Source organism: Xiphias gladius, chromosome 17, assembly GCF_016859285.1.
Source record: "Xiphias gladius isolate SHS-SW01 ecotype Sanya breed wild chromosome 17, ASM1685928v1, whole genome shotgun sequence".
In the NCBI taxonomy this organism is placed as follows: domain Eukaryota; kingdom Metazoa; phylum Chordata; class Actinopteri; order Istiophoriformes; family Xiphiidae; genus Xiphias; species Xiphias gladius.
The window spans coordinates 21,884,900-21,900,344 of record NC_053416.1 but is presented as its reverse complement, the minus strand read 5'-3'; the positions used below and the strand labels follow the sequence as shown (position 1 = coordinate 21,900,344).

The 15,445-nt window shown below is 43.9% G+C and overlaps 1 protein-coding gene across 3 annotated transcripts in view; it reads left to right on the top strand.

The window, feature by feature from the left end:
• The window catches only part of mtmr4 (myotubularin related protein 4), a 42,504-nt gene extending 28,133 nt beyond the window's left edge, over positions 1-14,371 (top strand). For 2 of the 3 annotated variants that reach the window (XM_040150157.1, XM_040150156.1), the window contains 15 exons: positions 414-496; positions 1,059-1,225; positions 1,361-1,457; positions 3,627-3,740; positions 3,858-4,057; positions 4,836-4,964; positions 6,008-6,119; positions 6,283-6,478; positions 6,642-6,827; positions 7,148-7,318; positions 7,790-7,944; positions 8,149-9,625; positions 9,779-9,889; positions 10,053-10,141; positions 12,600-14,371. In XM_040150157.1, coding sequence (XP_040006091.1) covers positions 414-496; positions 1,059-1,225; positions 1,361-1,457; positions 3,627-3,740; positions 3,858-4,057; positions 4,836-4,964; positions 6,008-6,119; positions 6,283-6,478; positions 6,642-6,827; positions 7,148-7,318; positions 7,790-7,944; positions 8,149-9,625; positions 9,779-9,889; positions 10,053-10,141; positions 12,600-12,777 — 3,465 coding nt within the window. In that variant the 3' untranslated portion in view covers positions 12,778-14,371. The remainder of the gene's footprint in view (positions 1-413; positions 497-1,058; positions 1,226-1,360; positions 1,458-3,626; positions 3,741-3,857; positions 4,058-4,835; positions 4,965-6,007; positions 6,120-6,282; positions 6,479-6,641; positions 6,828-7,147; positions 7,319-7,789; positions 7,945-8,148; positions 9,626-9,778; positions 9,890-10,052; positions 10,142-12,599) is intronic. The other variant, XM_040150155.1, reaches the window with a different exon arrangement.
• The last annotated feature ends 1,074 nt before the right edge of the window (positions 14,372-15,445 follow it).

The following is a 15,445-nucleotide window of genomic DNA, read 5'->3' as shown; positions in this document are numbered from 1 at the left end:
TATTTTCTGCCGTATGACCCACTTTATAAAAGGTGTACATCTGCACCTTGTTGCTTACAGGTTTGTCCAAAAGTGAAGTTGCATGGGTGATTTTTGTAATCTCGGCAGTGCTTTCATTAACACCTCAGTCCACACAGTATCAGTTAAAAGCTTAGAAGGCAGAATAGACAATCCTGTGAACAATGCAAGGTTTATAGCTGTTGCTCGGTATCATAACAGTGATCTAGATACAAAGTTAAAATACTGCAGAGGACTTCTTCTCCTATAACGTGAGGTTAAAGCTGTACTACACGTATCTAGCCTGGATTCAGTCTTTACTAGACCAGAGGGTGGTAACATCTTTGCAGATGTGCTGTCTGCTCTGACAGTACGCCATCAGGCTGATCACACATGCTCTCCGTCTCCCCCTACAGGTGCCTCTCAGGCTGATCGAGGGTGTGGAGAGCAGAGATATGTTCCAGCTGCACATCATCTGCAAAGACTCCAAAGTTGTCAGGTAAGGAGAGCAGCTCAGTTCACTCTCACACATCATATTAACCCTGCAGACAGGTTGATGCTGTTGTTAATCAAATTAAATATAGTATAGTGTTCTGATTCTCATTTGAATCAATAATACAATAGTTAAATTCTGTCTAGCCTTAAAGAGGCAACTTACTGTATATCACACAGTGCCACACTTAACCATTAATCAGTATTTGTAAGGTGTAAAAATAGTCATTAAACTCTTACAGATATAAAATTGAACGAACATAATTCATGTAGTGTTCAGTTTAAAAACAACAGATCCAGGGAAAAAGGACCAAGAGCTGCTTTTATTTCACAGCAGACTGGAATTCTCATCTGTTTATGGACATGTGTAAAGTTCAAAAACTAGTGGACCCTTCAGACTCTCAGCAGCAGATGTGCCAGCGGCGTCTTGGTTCCTCATCATTAAGCGGCCACATTTTACCCCCGTTTAAAGGCTGGAAAATCACTCAACATCTGAAGAAAGTTGTAAGGAGATATTTTGTTATTGGATCTCACTAATCTTTCTAATCTTCACACTGGGTTCACCACAGATGCCACTTTGCAACGTTTAAGCAGTGCCAGGAGTGGGTCAAGCGCCTGAACCGGGCCATAGCTCACCCATCCCGGCTGGAGGACCTGTTCGCCCTGGCCTATCATGCATGGTGTCTGGGAGGTAGCGCTGACGATGAGGACCAGCACGTTCATCTCTGTCGCCCAGGTCCACACACATAACAATCAAGACTGAACACGATACAAAAGTTTAACAGCAATTGAACCTCTGGGATTGTGTACTTTGTTAAAATATTGATATTCCTAAAAAAAATTCTTCCCTCCATGCTCTGTTTGTGTGCAGGTGATCATGTGCGTCAGAGAATGGAAATGGAGGTCAAGAGGATGGGCTTCGACACACAGAACATCTGGAGAGTGTCAGACATAAATTGCAACTACAAGTATGTTGAAAATAGTTTACCTATAAATAGCATGATACTTCTGTCGAGGCAGATAGCTATAAAATACTCTAACTGTAAGGAGTGATGGTCGTATAGAAAGTGAATGGTGAGTGACGGTGTTTCCAAAAGCTTGTTGAGAGCTGTGACAGAGACTCGGCCCAGAATTAGGCAGGACTGTAATCCACAATGTTGCCAAACTGAACAGATTGTGTGAGAAACAGCTCGTGTGTGTGTGTGTGTGTGTGTGTGTGTGTGTATGTTGGCACATCTCGGCACTGTGTGTCAGAACCGGATAGTAGTCAGGTTGGATTTAAATTACAAGAGTTCACCCAGACGTGACACTGAAAGGTTTGTGGCTTGCTCACCAAGGACAGCAGCTGTAGTCAGTTTAGATCAAAGTTTCTAAACCTGTGGGTCGTGCATGAGAGAGTTGAAGTGGGGGCGCACAGGTAGAAATGTGAGTAAAGATACTGCTTGAGAAGAAAGGCGATTAAGGTACTTTAAAACATTTTGCACCCGATTTCCACAATTTGTGTCAAAATTCATACTCCTTCTGAGCGCCATAACTTTTGAGTCAGTGTGACTTACACTTCCTGAGGATATAATTATCTCCAGCGTCGTCTGACAAAATCACCATACACATAAATTAAAGACAACGCTTGTGCTGTGATTTCGGCTATATTTCCTTGTAAAATGATCACTCAGAGAGAAAGTCAGAAGCTCATTCACATCCATGTCAACTGCTGTGAGGTCAATTGAATGAGACGCATAGAGAAGTCTGCCTGTGGAGGGAAAGCCTGACCTCGCACTCGCAGCGTAATAGTGGTGACTCTCTTCTACAAAAAGTAGCCAAGGTTTGTCCAAAAAGTCAGATTATATTTGTCATTAGGGGCTTTGGGTGAGTGTGTGATAAAGACGTTACACCATTGGTCCTAGCTCTTTCAAAATGAATTGGCAAAAACAGTTTCTATTGCATCATCAGGGCGGTGGTTTCAGGCAGTGTTGCCACCAATTGTCAGTCAGTCACGGACATTCACATTTATAGAGCTGGCCCCGCTGTTGTGGTCCAACCAAAATCACTACCCCGGTATCAAACAGTCACTTCCTCAGAGCTCTGAAGCTCTGCTGGAAGTAGGTTAGCAATTTATTGGTGGAAAAAAAAGCTGAACCGTAGAGACTTGGAATACACTACTGGCGCGGTTTGAATATCTGTGGACATTTTGATAATTTTTAACATATTTCTGGCGTGAGTCTCAGTTGCCATTGGTATCCGTTGTACCTGCTGTGAATCCAAGCTGACTACAGCTGCCATGCTCCATAAATGACTCAACAATTTTTCTGAGCCGAGGTGAATATTTAATACCTAAAAGATAAATTTGCAGCAGACTATTCCTTTAAAAGCCTTCAGCAACACGTTTCAATGTGTATACTTGCCTTTGCCTTATCTGACCTCTCAGACCAGCAACTTCCAAGTCCTGTCTAATACACATGCACACACACAAATAAATAACATTGTAGCACTCACTCAAGCAGAAATAATGCAGTTTACCATGTGTGTGAGTGAGTGCATGAGACCGCCCGTACCTGTGTATCAGACTTTTGTGTCTCCTTTGCTGTCTGGGCAAATAAATGCTACAAAAAAAGGTCAGTCTGTTCAGAGGGCCCAAGAGAGTACATCCTGCTGAGGGAGACAGACAGACAGGACAACCGGCTAATTAAACAAGCCGCAGCCTGCTGAGGCCCATGACTCAGCACAGTATTTCACTTTCCCTCTCTCACACACACAAACACATGCACGCTGTCTCTGTCTCCCCCTCCCTACTCAGACAGTAAGCAGGTGAAGAGAAATTGAGGAACGTTTTAAGAGAGAAGAGGAGACCAGACACAGATGGAGTTTGGCGGTAGCACATTCTCATTTGTTTTCTGCTAGCGCTGAGAGTTACTGATGCAGCAGTGACCCTGAAAACCAGAACATTTGCCTCAGATTGGAGAATGTGTGTTTGCTGCACACCAAAGCACTGTTATGTCCAGTTTTTCTCATTAAAAGATTCTTGTTGCTTGCACAGTTATCTAAGTTAGACCTATTGGACTGACAGTGTAATTCAGCAATATAAACTGCATTTAATCTTCCTCCCGTAACATCATGTCTCTTGTCCTTCCTGTCCACAGGCTGTGCTCCAGCTACCCGCAGAAGCTTCTGGTTCCAATATGGATCACTGACAAGGAGCTGGAGAGTGTGGCTTCCTTCAGATCCTGGAAGAGGATCCCTGTGGTGGTCTATAGGTAGGTTTACTGACACACAGTCATATACACATTGTCTCCTGTTTGCACAAGAACATTTTCCTTTTTGACATTTAGATCTATACTCCTATTTATAGACTGTGCAACCTTTAATTCCAGGCACCAGAAAAACGGGGCAGTGATCGCCCGTTGCAGCCAGCCTGAGATCAGCTGGTGGGGCTGGAGGAACACAGATGATGAGTACCTGGTGACGTCCATCGCTAAGGCCTGTCAGATGGACGCTGGAGCCAAGGGTAACTGCGGAGCACCAGCCTGCCGACAACGCGGGGAAGCTCCCGACTCCTCGGATAGTGACTTTGGTAAAGCTGTTTTGTGATTTATGTATCTGGCCTGCACTGTTAGACCACTGCAGCTCTCGAGAGTGCATTCAAACTTAGGCTGGTTAATTGTGAAAAGGGAAGAATATTATTTCCATTATTTACATCTTTCATTAATTTTCCCTACTTCCAAAGTGGACTACCAGCAGATGTTGATGCTAAACATAAGTGTCAAGCAATGCAACATTTTTCATTATTGCTGCATTGCTGCAGTTTCCATGAATGTGACAAAATTGAAGAAATCCTACTAGATTCTAAGCAGGACATCTGCCAGAGAAAAACAACTCTGCATCTCTTTCAAAGTTGGTTTTCTTTTAGTTTTTCCTCTCTTCTATTTTTTAACTTTTTCTATTTTTAAAACATGATGCCAGGTAACTTACGAAGTACATTTACAAAGTGAAGTGCATGTCTCAGAGGGGCTTTAATACCTTTACTTGGTGCACAACAACAGGCTGAAAGTGAGTGGTAGCCTAACACTGACTGAGTGCAGAGAGTCTTGCTCTTTGGTAGCTGTCGAAAGCTCATCACTTGTGATTGTTACCAGTAGCAACACTGTGGCTGTGTCATCAGGAGGAGATATTGAATTTCAGTAGTTCACAAATAATCAATTTCTATGAATCATGTCCTAGGCACTTGTCTGATTCCATCCCTCTCCTTTCACTCTTTCTCTCTCTTCCTCTGCCCGGCAGTTCAATTCACGCAACACCGTCCTCTCATAACAGTAAAAATCTTATCTCTGTCCTCCCACCTGTGTCTCCAGACTCCTCTCTGACGGGCGGCCCTGGCTGCGATGATAACACTGTGCCACAGAAGCTACTGATTCTGGATGCTCGCTCATATACCGCCGCAGTGGCTAACCGAGCCAAAGGCGGAGGCTGTGAATGTGAAGGTGAGTGTGATCAATCATTCAAAAAGTCCAACAATTCAGTCCATCTACATATAGTTTTATTTATCACATTTTCATTTTTCACAGCACTAATAAGACTTTTCATAAACCGCAGCAGCAGACAGCTGTTTTCAGCAAAAACACTCACCTGCCTAGACCGAATGGCAAACAGACAATTGTCGCAACTAGCTTTTGAGGAAAGTTAAACATCTAGCTGCAACATAGAGCAACATATTCTTCTCAGGACATTGATGGAGACCAAAATCAAAGCTCAAAGGAGAGTGAATATTGGATTTATATTTGCCAGAAACACAATTTCAAATAAATGCAATAGTTGCTCCATGCGTGCTGGATGTGTAAAGTTCACCATATCAACTTTATGGGGTGATAAATATGTCAGCTTGTTTCTCCAAATGGCAAAAAAACAACTAATGCAGATTTTACACTAACAATGTTTTCACAAGGTTCTGGTATGATAGCGGTGTAGTGAATACAACTGTAGCTCTCCAAAAGACATTCAATTCTTCATTTTTTGCCTTCACAAGCATGTGGCACCTACAAACATTCTAAATCCTGTCAGTCCTACAAAGCCATTGGACCTGTTTTGTATAGGCCAGCCTGTTTAGTGGCCAGAGCTCAGTTAAGATGAAGTTGGACCAAAAACCCAAAATATCAAGTTGGTGTGTGCCACTTATGTCCACAAATCTGTTTAAGAAAGTGCTGCTCTGTCCTAGATTGGAAACAGGGGCCTCACTCTCTACAGTGCCTTGCTTATGCATTTCATGTGAATTTCCAGTTCGACATATGATATTCAGTGAAGAAAACAGAAGTCATTGCTGCCACCAGTGACTGCACACAGTCACTATTACAGTTCACTGTTGACCGCTAAGGTATTCATATGAAAATGTAAGGGATTATTATGACAGTGATTTTTGCATCTGACTGAGATGACACCACCATCTGAACGATGCCATTGTATCTTACAAGCTAAGAATTGTTTATGTCTAATGAACTTCACCAGAGTTGTTTGTTTTGTTTGTGTTTAGAGTACTACCCCAACTGTGAGGTGATGTTCATGGGAATGGCCAACATCCACGCCATCCGGAACAGCTTCCAGGCTCTGAGGACCGTCTGCAGTCAGATCCCAGATCCAGGAAAGTAAGTCGATCTGCTTGACCTTTCTCTCCGAGCAGCTCTGCCCTTGTTTGAACCCCACCCCTCCCCCATTTTAATGACTTCACCCCACAGTAGGGCAACACCACAGATAGATGTACCTATATAGATTTGTATCAATCCAATCAGTCCCCTGTTGTGCTTCCAGCTGGCTTTCAGCACTCGAGAGCACCCGTTGGCTGCAGCACCTGTCTGTCATGTTGAAGGCAGCCACCCTGGTGTGTTCAGCGGTGGAGAGGGAAGGCCGTCCTGTCCTGGTGCACTGTTCGGACGGGTGGGACCGAACACCCCAGATCGTAGCCCTTGCCAAGATCTTGCTGGACCCCTACTACAGAACATTAGAGGTGATAGTCTGCACAGCCTGGGTTTTTTTTCTTTCTTAGACAGGTTTAGGTGTATGTGGTCTAGATTGCATGTAGACACATTGTTATAGATGTCGCATTAAGCATAGTTTTTGTGGCACTATAATATGATTACCTTCAGTACTGATTAGCATGTCGTGCACAGGGTTTCCAGGTACTTGTAGAGACTGAGTGGTTGGACTATGGCCATAAGTTTGGGGACCGCTGTGGCCACCAGGAGAATGCTGACGATGTGAGCGAACAGTGTCCTGTCTTCCTGCAGTGGCTTGACTGTGTTCACCAGCTGCTCAAACAGTTCCCCTGCCTTTTTGAGTTCAACGAAGCCTTCCTGGTGGGTGGTCATAGAGCACTTTCTTGTGACTATTTCACCAATAAACCTTAAAAATGTGAGACATTTTGTGAGGAATAACATGAAAACGTGTCACAAAGTGAAGTTTTATGTAAGAAATTACTAATCCTTGAGCCTCTGCTTTGAAAATGCTGCAGCCAAACAGTATTGAGATCCAATGCTAACACTTTATAACTATCAGCAATATCATTTCACATCAGTCAGCTGTTACATTGAATTGGCGGAGGGATAAGTAGATCAGAAAGAATGTAAATCATTGTTATAAAACGCCTGACTTCATGTTCCGTCTTACTTGTGTCCAGGTCAAGTTGGTGCAGCATACGTACTCGTGTCTTTACGGCACGTTTCTCTGTAACAATGCTCGTGAGAGGGAGGCGAGGAACATCTACAAACGCACCTGTTCTGTGTGGTCTCTGCTTCGCACAGGAAACAAGAACTTCCAGAACTTCCTCTACATCCCCAGTCATGATATGGTACCTGCCAGTTTTTACAGCATTGTTCATGCCTTTGCAGTAGAGCTACCACTTAAATACATGAACAGCTGGAGGTTGCATCCTACTGTTAGCCACTGAGCCTTTCAGTTAGTGAGGAGAGGGTGACCTGCTGAAGGGAATAGTGGCATTTTAGGACTATAGCATAATATAGCAGATCTCTAATCTTACTACTTTTAGATCCTGAGCAGAATAATTGGCCTAATTATTGATTCATGGATAGTAACTTTCTAATCTCCAAACTTTGTTTTATATCAAAGGTTTAGAGTATAAGATTAAATCTATCCCACTTTCTCTGTCACCCTTTTTGATCAATGCTGTCTAAGAAAAGCATACTGTGATCATAGCACAACACCTTCAGCAGCGGAAGAACAGCACTGATTGAGTAATAGGCGCCATCATTACTGTATATTGACCTACTGAGATAGTTCTCATCACTTGTTTGTCCACCAGGTGCTGCAGCCAGTCTGCCACACTCGGGCATTACAGCTGTGGACAGCTGTTTACCTGCCCACCTCCTCGCCCTGCACCGCTGTGGATGATTCGATGGAGCTCTACCTCCCCCCAAGTGTCACAGGAGACGAACTCACCTCCCGTTCCCTGGACAGGTAAGTAGTTGTTTGATGCAAAACTGTTACTCAGTATCTGTACTTACTGTTCTAGGCAGTCCCTGAGCAGTGATTTTATATTAATTAAAAATTCACGTGTTACAGAGAGTCAGACTGCCCTCTAGAGTCCCAAACAGAGAATTATATCATTTCCAATCTTTGCACGTGGAAAAAAATAAATCCTTATGTATTTCTGATTTCCAGACTTCCCAAGACCCGCTCCATGGACAACCTGCTGACAGCTTTCGAGAACGGGGTGCCCCTGACGCGTACATCCAGCGACCCCAATCTCAATAAGCACTGCCAGGAGGGTCGCTCTGCCCAGGAGCCCTCGCCTGCCATGGAAGAAACTACTGCAGACTGCTCCAATGAGGTCATACCTGACACTGGACTGGACAGCGCTGAGGGACAACCTCTACGTCAGAGTCCTGCCAAGACCCCAGAGGATGTCCCAGGTGCAGAGAGCTGTGAAGACACAGTGGATGAGCCCTGTCTCACCACACAGCCCCTGCCCTCTCTGCCCCTCCCCCCTGTCCCTCTCAGAGAGGACATCACACTTGCTCACACTCCTTTCCCAACTCCTGTCCTCCAACAGGCCTTGCCTCACATTACAAACCCTCCACGTCCACCACCTCCGCTGGAGGCTGAGAACCCCAAAAGGACTGCTGAGAGCACCACATCACCCAATCATAAATCAGAGCCGTGTTTACCTCTCCCCTGCAACGGCACCCTACCCACAGCCACCACGCCCAACTCGCTGCTTAATGGCCACACTGGAGGCCAAGCAAATGGCCTCCCAGAATCTGCAGGCCTGCTGGCTCTGAAGCAGCTAACAGCACTCCTTCCCATGGAGGACTCCACTGAGACCATCACAGATGAGGGAGAACTTCCCCCCGCCCTGCCCCCCACAGTGAGCCAGGATCTTACCCAGAATTTAAACTATGATGAGCATCCTGAGTCACAGCCGCAGGTTCAACTCCAAAAGGAGAAAGAGGACATGAGGTCAGATGTAGTGAAAGGAAGAGAGCGTGTGCTAACAGTTGCAGCAGCACCTGTAGACTGCACCCAGGTGGCAGGTCACCATCTGATCTCCCAGAGCCAGCTCTCAGACCTGTCCCTGCTCGGATCTCACTGGGAAAGCGTCCCGGGTCTGGTCCAGTCCGCCTGCAGTAATGCCAGTCACTCTGGAGTCAGCCGGGCCTTGCAGCCCAGCACTTACCAGAGCCGTCGGCTTGCCAGTAAGCTGCTCCGCTCCCAGGGCTTCGCCATCGCCAATGGGTCCCAGTGCTGCCGCAGGGAGGCTCTTTGTTGTCCCAGCAGCCCTCTGCAGCCTGGATGGCTGTCTCCTGCCAGGAGTGCAGGCTACATCGGCCTGTGTGGGCCTGCTGCTGCTGCCCTCAACAGCTACTCCCTGGCAGGCCATCAGTTCCTGCCGGTGTCGTACTCCTCACCTTCTGCTTCCAGCTCCCCTCCCCCAGCCCAGGCCCCAGCTTACCTTGACGATGACGGGCTGCCGGTCCCCATGGACGCCGTGCAGCAGAGACTGCGACAGATTGAGGCAGGTTACAAGCAAGAAGTGGAGGTGCTGCGGCAGCAGGTGCGACAGCTGCAGATGAGGCTGGAGAGTAAACAGTACGGCAGCCCTCCCTCAGAGCCAGACATTGACTATGAGGATGACATTGTGAGTAGTTTTTTCACTGATGACATTAGTGCCAGAAGCTTTTTTTCTCTGTCTGCGGGGTTTATAAAGATTTACTTTTGATTCTCTCCAGAAGTGTCCCCTCTTCTCTTATTCCTGTCTGTCTTCTGATTCACCCTGTCCTCTCTGCTTCAGACATGTCTGCGGGAGTCCGACAACAGCAATGAGGAGGATTCTCTGTCCACCCACAGTGAGGACCGTCTGTCTGAGGGCAGCTGGGATCGAGTTGAGCGCAAGGACACAGAGGTCAGCATCCTTTAGAGCCTTAACTCTGATATAGACTCCGTCTACACTCCCTCACCCTCTTTCCTCCCCCCTCATCAATATGGCTTTGAGCACCCCTTATTACCTCACACTGTTCTGATAGAGGTGTCTGTGTGTGTGTGTGTGTGTGTGTGTGTGTGTGTAGGTCACGAGGTGGGTGCCCGACCACATGGCCTCCCATTGTTTCAACTGTGACTGTGAGTTCTGGATAGCCAAGAGACGTCACCACTGCAGGTGCGGCTTCACCATGGTTTTCTTCCATTAATAAACACAGAGCACAGTGTATCTAAAGTATCACGTATCGTCACAAATGGTAAAGGTACAAGAGAAATGGCTTGGGTGTTAAATATTAAAAAAAATTATTTTGGTTTGATCACAAACACAGTGACTGCGGAGCAAATATGCACATTTGGAGACCCATAAAGTCAGTGCTCTTCCTCAGGTAGAACCGATGAGCTCGCTTTACAGTTGTTCGTTTTGGAATATATTTTGTATCTTTGCTTTTTAATGAGGAAAATGTCCCAAATTAGCCAACAAAATTTTTAAGTACAGTAAAAAGTCCCAGTCTTATTATTCATTGTGATTCATGGCTGACCAGGTAACACTTAGAGCTCATGAGGTCATGAGGAAGGATGCAGGAGAGCCCCTGATACACTGAGAATAGCTGAGGAACGGTGAGTCATTAACTTACCAGTAAATACCAGTTACTACTTATCATTTCCTCTTGTTCATCGTTGTTGGGCACTGAGATGTTTTGGCCAAAGCCCACCGGCCAGAACCTTTGTGGTTTGAGGATGTTATGTAAGATTATTATTATTATTATTATTATTATTATTATTATTATTATTATTATTATTATTATTATTATATTTGCTATCAATTCAGTAATGGTCATTTCTTCTATTTATCAATAAAAGTTTAAAAATGTAAATTTTAATGTCATGACAAGTTACCACTACCCAAAATAATGGCTTGTCTCATTTTTTTCTGACCAACATAAAAAAGTAAAAAAAGTTTTTAAAAAAAAAAAGGTATTCCTTAAACAACAACATGAGAGACAGAGAATCAAGAAATATTCAAGAATCTGTAACAGGCACAAATCTAATAATCAAATCCTGTCAATAGTCACAATTATCATTAAAAAAAATTTCTGTCAGTTGACTAATCAAGTCAAGTCCCTCTCATTCATTGTGAAGATTTTTCACTTTTGTTCCTGTACTTTGTTTTTTTTTTTTTTTTTTTTCTTTAATGAACCGGAGCTTTTACTACTTTCTTTTAAATGCTGTGTTTTGTTTTTTTTTTTAATTTTTTTTTTTATATCCCACTTCTCTCTGAGCTCTCGTTGCAGCACAATTTTTTTCCAAACTGGCAACCTGCGATTCAAATACACGCTTTGCTTTGTATTTTCAAGGCAATAAGCCAAGCTTTGGTTTCAGCGTCAAGGGCCCTTGGTTAGCCAGAAAGTTATTTCTATGCTCCACTGAGAAACTGAGACCGTTGTTCCAAATTAGAGAAAGGAATGAATATTCACAGGCAGAGCACCACTCTGAAAATGCAGGGAACAGAATGTAATGATAAATATTAGATACCTTCTGCATATGTAACAGTTTGAAACACAAAGAAGATGTAAAACTTCAGCCAGTTATATAAAATCATCAGATCGTATCAGTCCAGTGGTTCATTCACTGGCTGTTAACTGTATTTAAACAGTGCCTGGAAACATTTGTGCTAATAGTCTCTATCAGTTAGGACGGCATCGCTGTCACATGCCAGAAATCTCCGCTGAGAGCTGGAGTGCACCGCTACATTGATACTGAGATGGGGGATTTATGTTTAGCACCAGGGTGACGGTAACACTGTTGCCCCAAAGGAACATGTCAGAAAAGGATAAAGCCAAACATGCATTTCTGTGTGATTGGGCCTGAACTTATCCTTAGTAGTTAAGTTCGTGAATTGTTTCCTACTGTTTTCCCTTTTGAGTACATTAATGCTTTTTTTGAGTGGTACTGTTGACCTTGCTCCACTTTCATGCGCCGAGCGTCTTATTTCTTGAGCTGCATTAAATCTGTACCTGTAAGAAGCTTCTGAAACATTTTATTTTGGTGCTTGACTTTTTCAGGAACCTGTAAAGTGATTTGAAATGATAATGAGAGGAGAAAATCCAAGGCTCTCTGATTCTTGAGGGAAAAAGGCTTTTGTTTACAGTTGGTGTTTAAAAGGAGCAGTTTGTATTAAAGTCATGTAGATGTAATTTATCGCTGCAGTTGTATACTCTAATTTATTACATTCCTACACTTTTTATTCCAAAGTCTTAGGTTCTTGGTCCAGGCTGCTGATTTAAGATGAAGAGAACTGTTATGTAAAAGTATTAATAGCAATGTCTACTTGACTTGCACTAACATACATTTTTTTCTTACAATCTATTCCATATTAGAGTCCTATTGAACTAGTCTCTATTCTTAGGTTTTTATTTTATTCTACCTCATATTTTTATATTTTATTTAGTCTGTTTTAGATGTTGTATATAACTTGACCTTTTAATTGCACTTGTGTCTCATTTCCCTCATTTTGTGTTTTTGATTTAGGTGAAGTGGCTGCTTTAACACTGCAATTCCCCTTTGGGAATCATAAAGCATTCTATCCGTCTCTCTAAAAAATGATCTTAACTTTCTGTGTGCTCTCTGTTTTTCAGGAACTGTGGCAATGTGTTCTGTAAAGACTGTTGCCATCTGAAGCTGCCCATCCCAGACCAGCAGCTGTATGACCCAGTGCTGGTCTGTAACACCTGCCACGACCTGCTCTTGGAGTCCCGCACCCGCGAGATCCGCAGCCAGCAGCTCAAGAAGGCCATTGCTACAGCCTCCAGCTGAGAGAAGCGTCGCGTAGCACGGCCCGCCTCGGCTCTGTCCTGCTCGTTTTGGACCGATGAGCCTAGCGCCCCGTTGTAACCCCGACCTACTGTGGCTTCGGCTGCAGGAGAGGGTGAATAGGAGGAGGAACTGTTACTCTTTGAGAGGCTCGGTTTGCACTGTGAGACTGTCTGAGAGGCGGTGAAGAGGCAAGGGAAAGTCTGAGAGGGAGGCGTGTCGGCAGGGGAGGTTTTCCTACGGAACAAACCCCTTCTGTTCAAAGACATTTTCAGCCTGGAGCGCTGCAGCGTCCTGCTGCCTCCGCACGGCTCAGTCCTCTAGCGGTGACCTGTCCGAGGCACATCTCCAACCTGTCCACCCACCTTTAGTACCAACACCTGCACCCTCCTTACAGACACTGTCTCGCACTTCAGAGGACAATCACTCACCCTTCCACGTGTCGGGGACTCCAAAGCCTTTACCTGTACTATTTGAGGCTTTCAACTTCAAAAGAAAGGAATTGCTGCTACAGTATTTAAAAGTCTAATTTTGTATTCTTATTTTGTGCACTACTAGCTGTTGTGTATTTGAGGGAATTTGAGACCAAACTTGAGCAAAAGGGAGAAATCTGCTGTTTACTTTGCCATCGCATCTTTTTTCTTAGAGCCTGAATGTAATATGTAATGGGTAACTGGATCGAGTTTATGTTCTTGTGCATTAGGTGGGTTGTATATGTGTTCATTGCTGCAATGTGTTTTCAAAATTATGTATATGCACAGTCGATGTGGTTCTGTCTTTATCAATGCTTTTCTCCGGCATAGCCATGTTGCGACATTAGACATTCTGGGGGATGTGTATGGACAAACTGATGCAATGCTGCGCGTTTTTTGTTTTGTGGGACATGTGCTTGATATGTCAAGAGGAAGAGAACATGATGATGTGAGGAAAGGGTCTATTGAACGTACTGTTGGTATCCTGTGATGTGACAGAGGGAAATCCCTCAAGGTTTTTCTGCTGAGATGCTTGAGAATGAATGTCCACATAAAGCTTGATGTCCATCTGACTGACGACTCCTCAGATTGCTAACTGGCAGTAGAGACTGCTCGGGAAAAGACTGAACTGTGTGCTCGGGGTGTCTTGTTCTGTTTAGGGGAGTTTGGCCACAGTCCCTAAAAATGTGTGTCTACTGGTTGTTCCTTGAGACGATAGTGCCATATTTTGTTTTGTCTATTTTTCAAGCCTTTTTCTTTCTTACAGATGGCAGCAGGTTTCTAATTGGCCTCCTTTCTGTATGTTTTAATGGTACAGATAGTTAGCTGCTTAATAACACTGAGACAACTAAGGACTAACAAAAGGTTCAGTTTGATAATGAGGCTAACCATTTCAGTGGATGATTGGATGTCAGTGAATTAGTTAACCTGTGTTGTTATCCATCATCTAATATTTGGGATTTTATCACAAGGTGTTAATGAAGTCAGAGTCTTTAAGAGGAGCTCGGAAATGTACATAGTTATCTGATCCGTAGTGGTGGCTAAAACCTGTCACTTAATGAATAATTGCTGTAAAGAAATGCACTGTAAAAGTTAAATCCCATGGGTTAAAATAAAAGATTATATCATGGATCTGTTTCCCAGTCTGTTTATTTACTTATAACTCTGGAAAAGTATTGCAAGTGTCCAGGCATATGGATTATTTTGTCCCATCACAAGGATAAAAGTGTCCAGAGTGAGAAAAGTTAAGTGTAACTGCCAGTCATGCAGGAGAACACTCAGCTGCAAAGTCAGAATCAATCAGTCAGAGACAATGTGTTTAGAAATCAACTGATCCATTGCTAAGAGGCTCCATCGCAATGTAAATGATGTGGTAAATGATAGAAGATGAAGTGGATGAGAGGGGGGGGAGGGGAGCTTTACAACTGTCCAACGGATCGAGACAAGAACAGCAAGTAACAAACTGAAGAGGCAAAGATCAACGTGAACTTAACTGATGGAACAACCTGAAGTACTAAAGTCCCAGGACAGGCGAAGGTGTGTAGAAAAATAAAAGGAATCTGTTCATTTGATGTGGATGTAAACGCCTCTGAATTCAGAATCGGCACGTGACTTAACTTTCACTTAAAACCAGTGTGCCGGACTGCAGAGCTAAATCGATGACAAAATATGCCACAGTTCAACCACTGCAACTGCAGCACTGTAACTTTGGTTGCATTGCCAGTGCAGGAAGACGATGGTGACCAGTGGTGACATGGCGTAGAAACCATGGCTGTGTTTATCATTCAGACTCTTACACCTTTATATTGTGTGTCTGAATTAGTTGGCTGCGGTGTCTAAAGCCAGAGAAGGAAAATACTATGTACATTTACTCAAGTACTGTACAGTTCCAATTTATATAGTTTTTCAACTTTATTGAACTAATTTAATTTTGTGCATCTAGTCCACTACATTTCAGAGGTAAATGCTGGACGTTTTCCTGTACTTGTTAAGGTTTTAAAAACGTATAGTGAGAGGCCTTCTTCCAGTCACTTCATCTTCCAGACCTGGCAAAACACGTGAATTTCTTCCATTTGTCCACCAGATGGAGCTTTTCCATCAAGAGACGCACCGGGCCGTGCTTCTGCAACAAGACCAGCACTCCCAGCCAATCACATCCAGAGATTGTTGCACGGTTCCACTTTTATGAACGGCTTCAT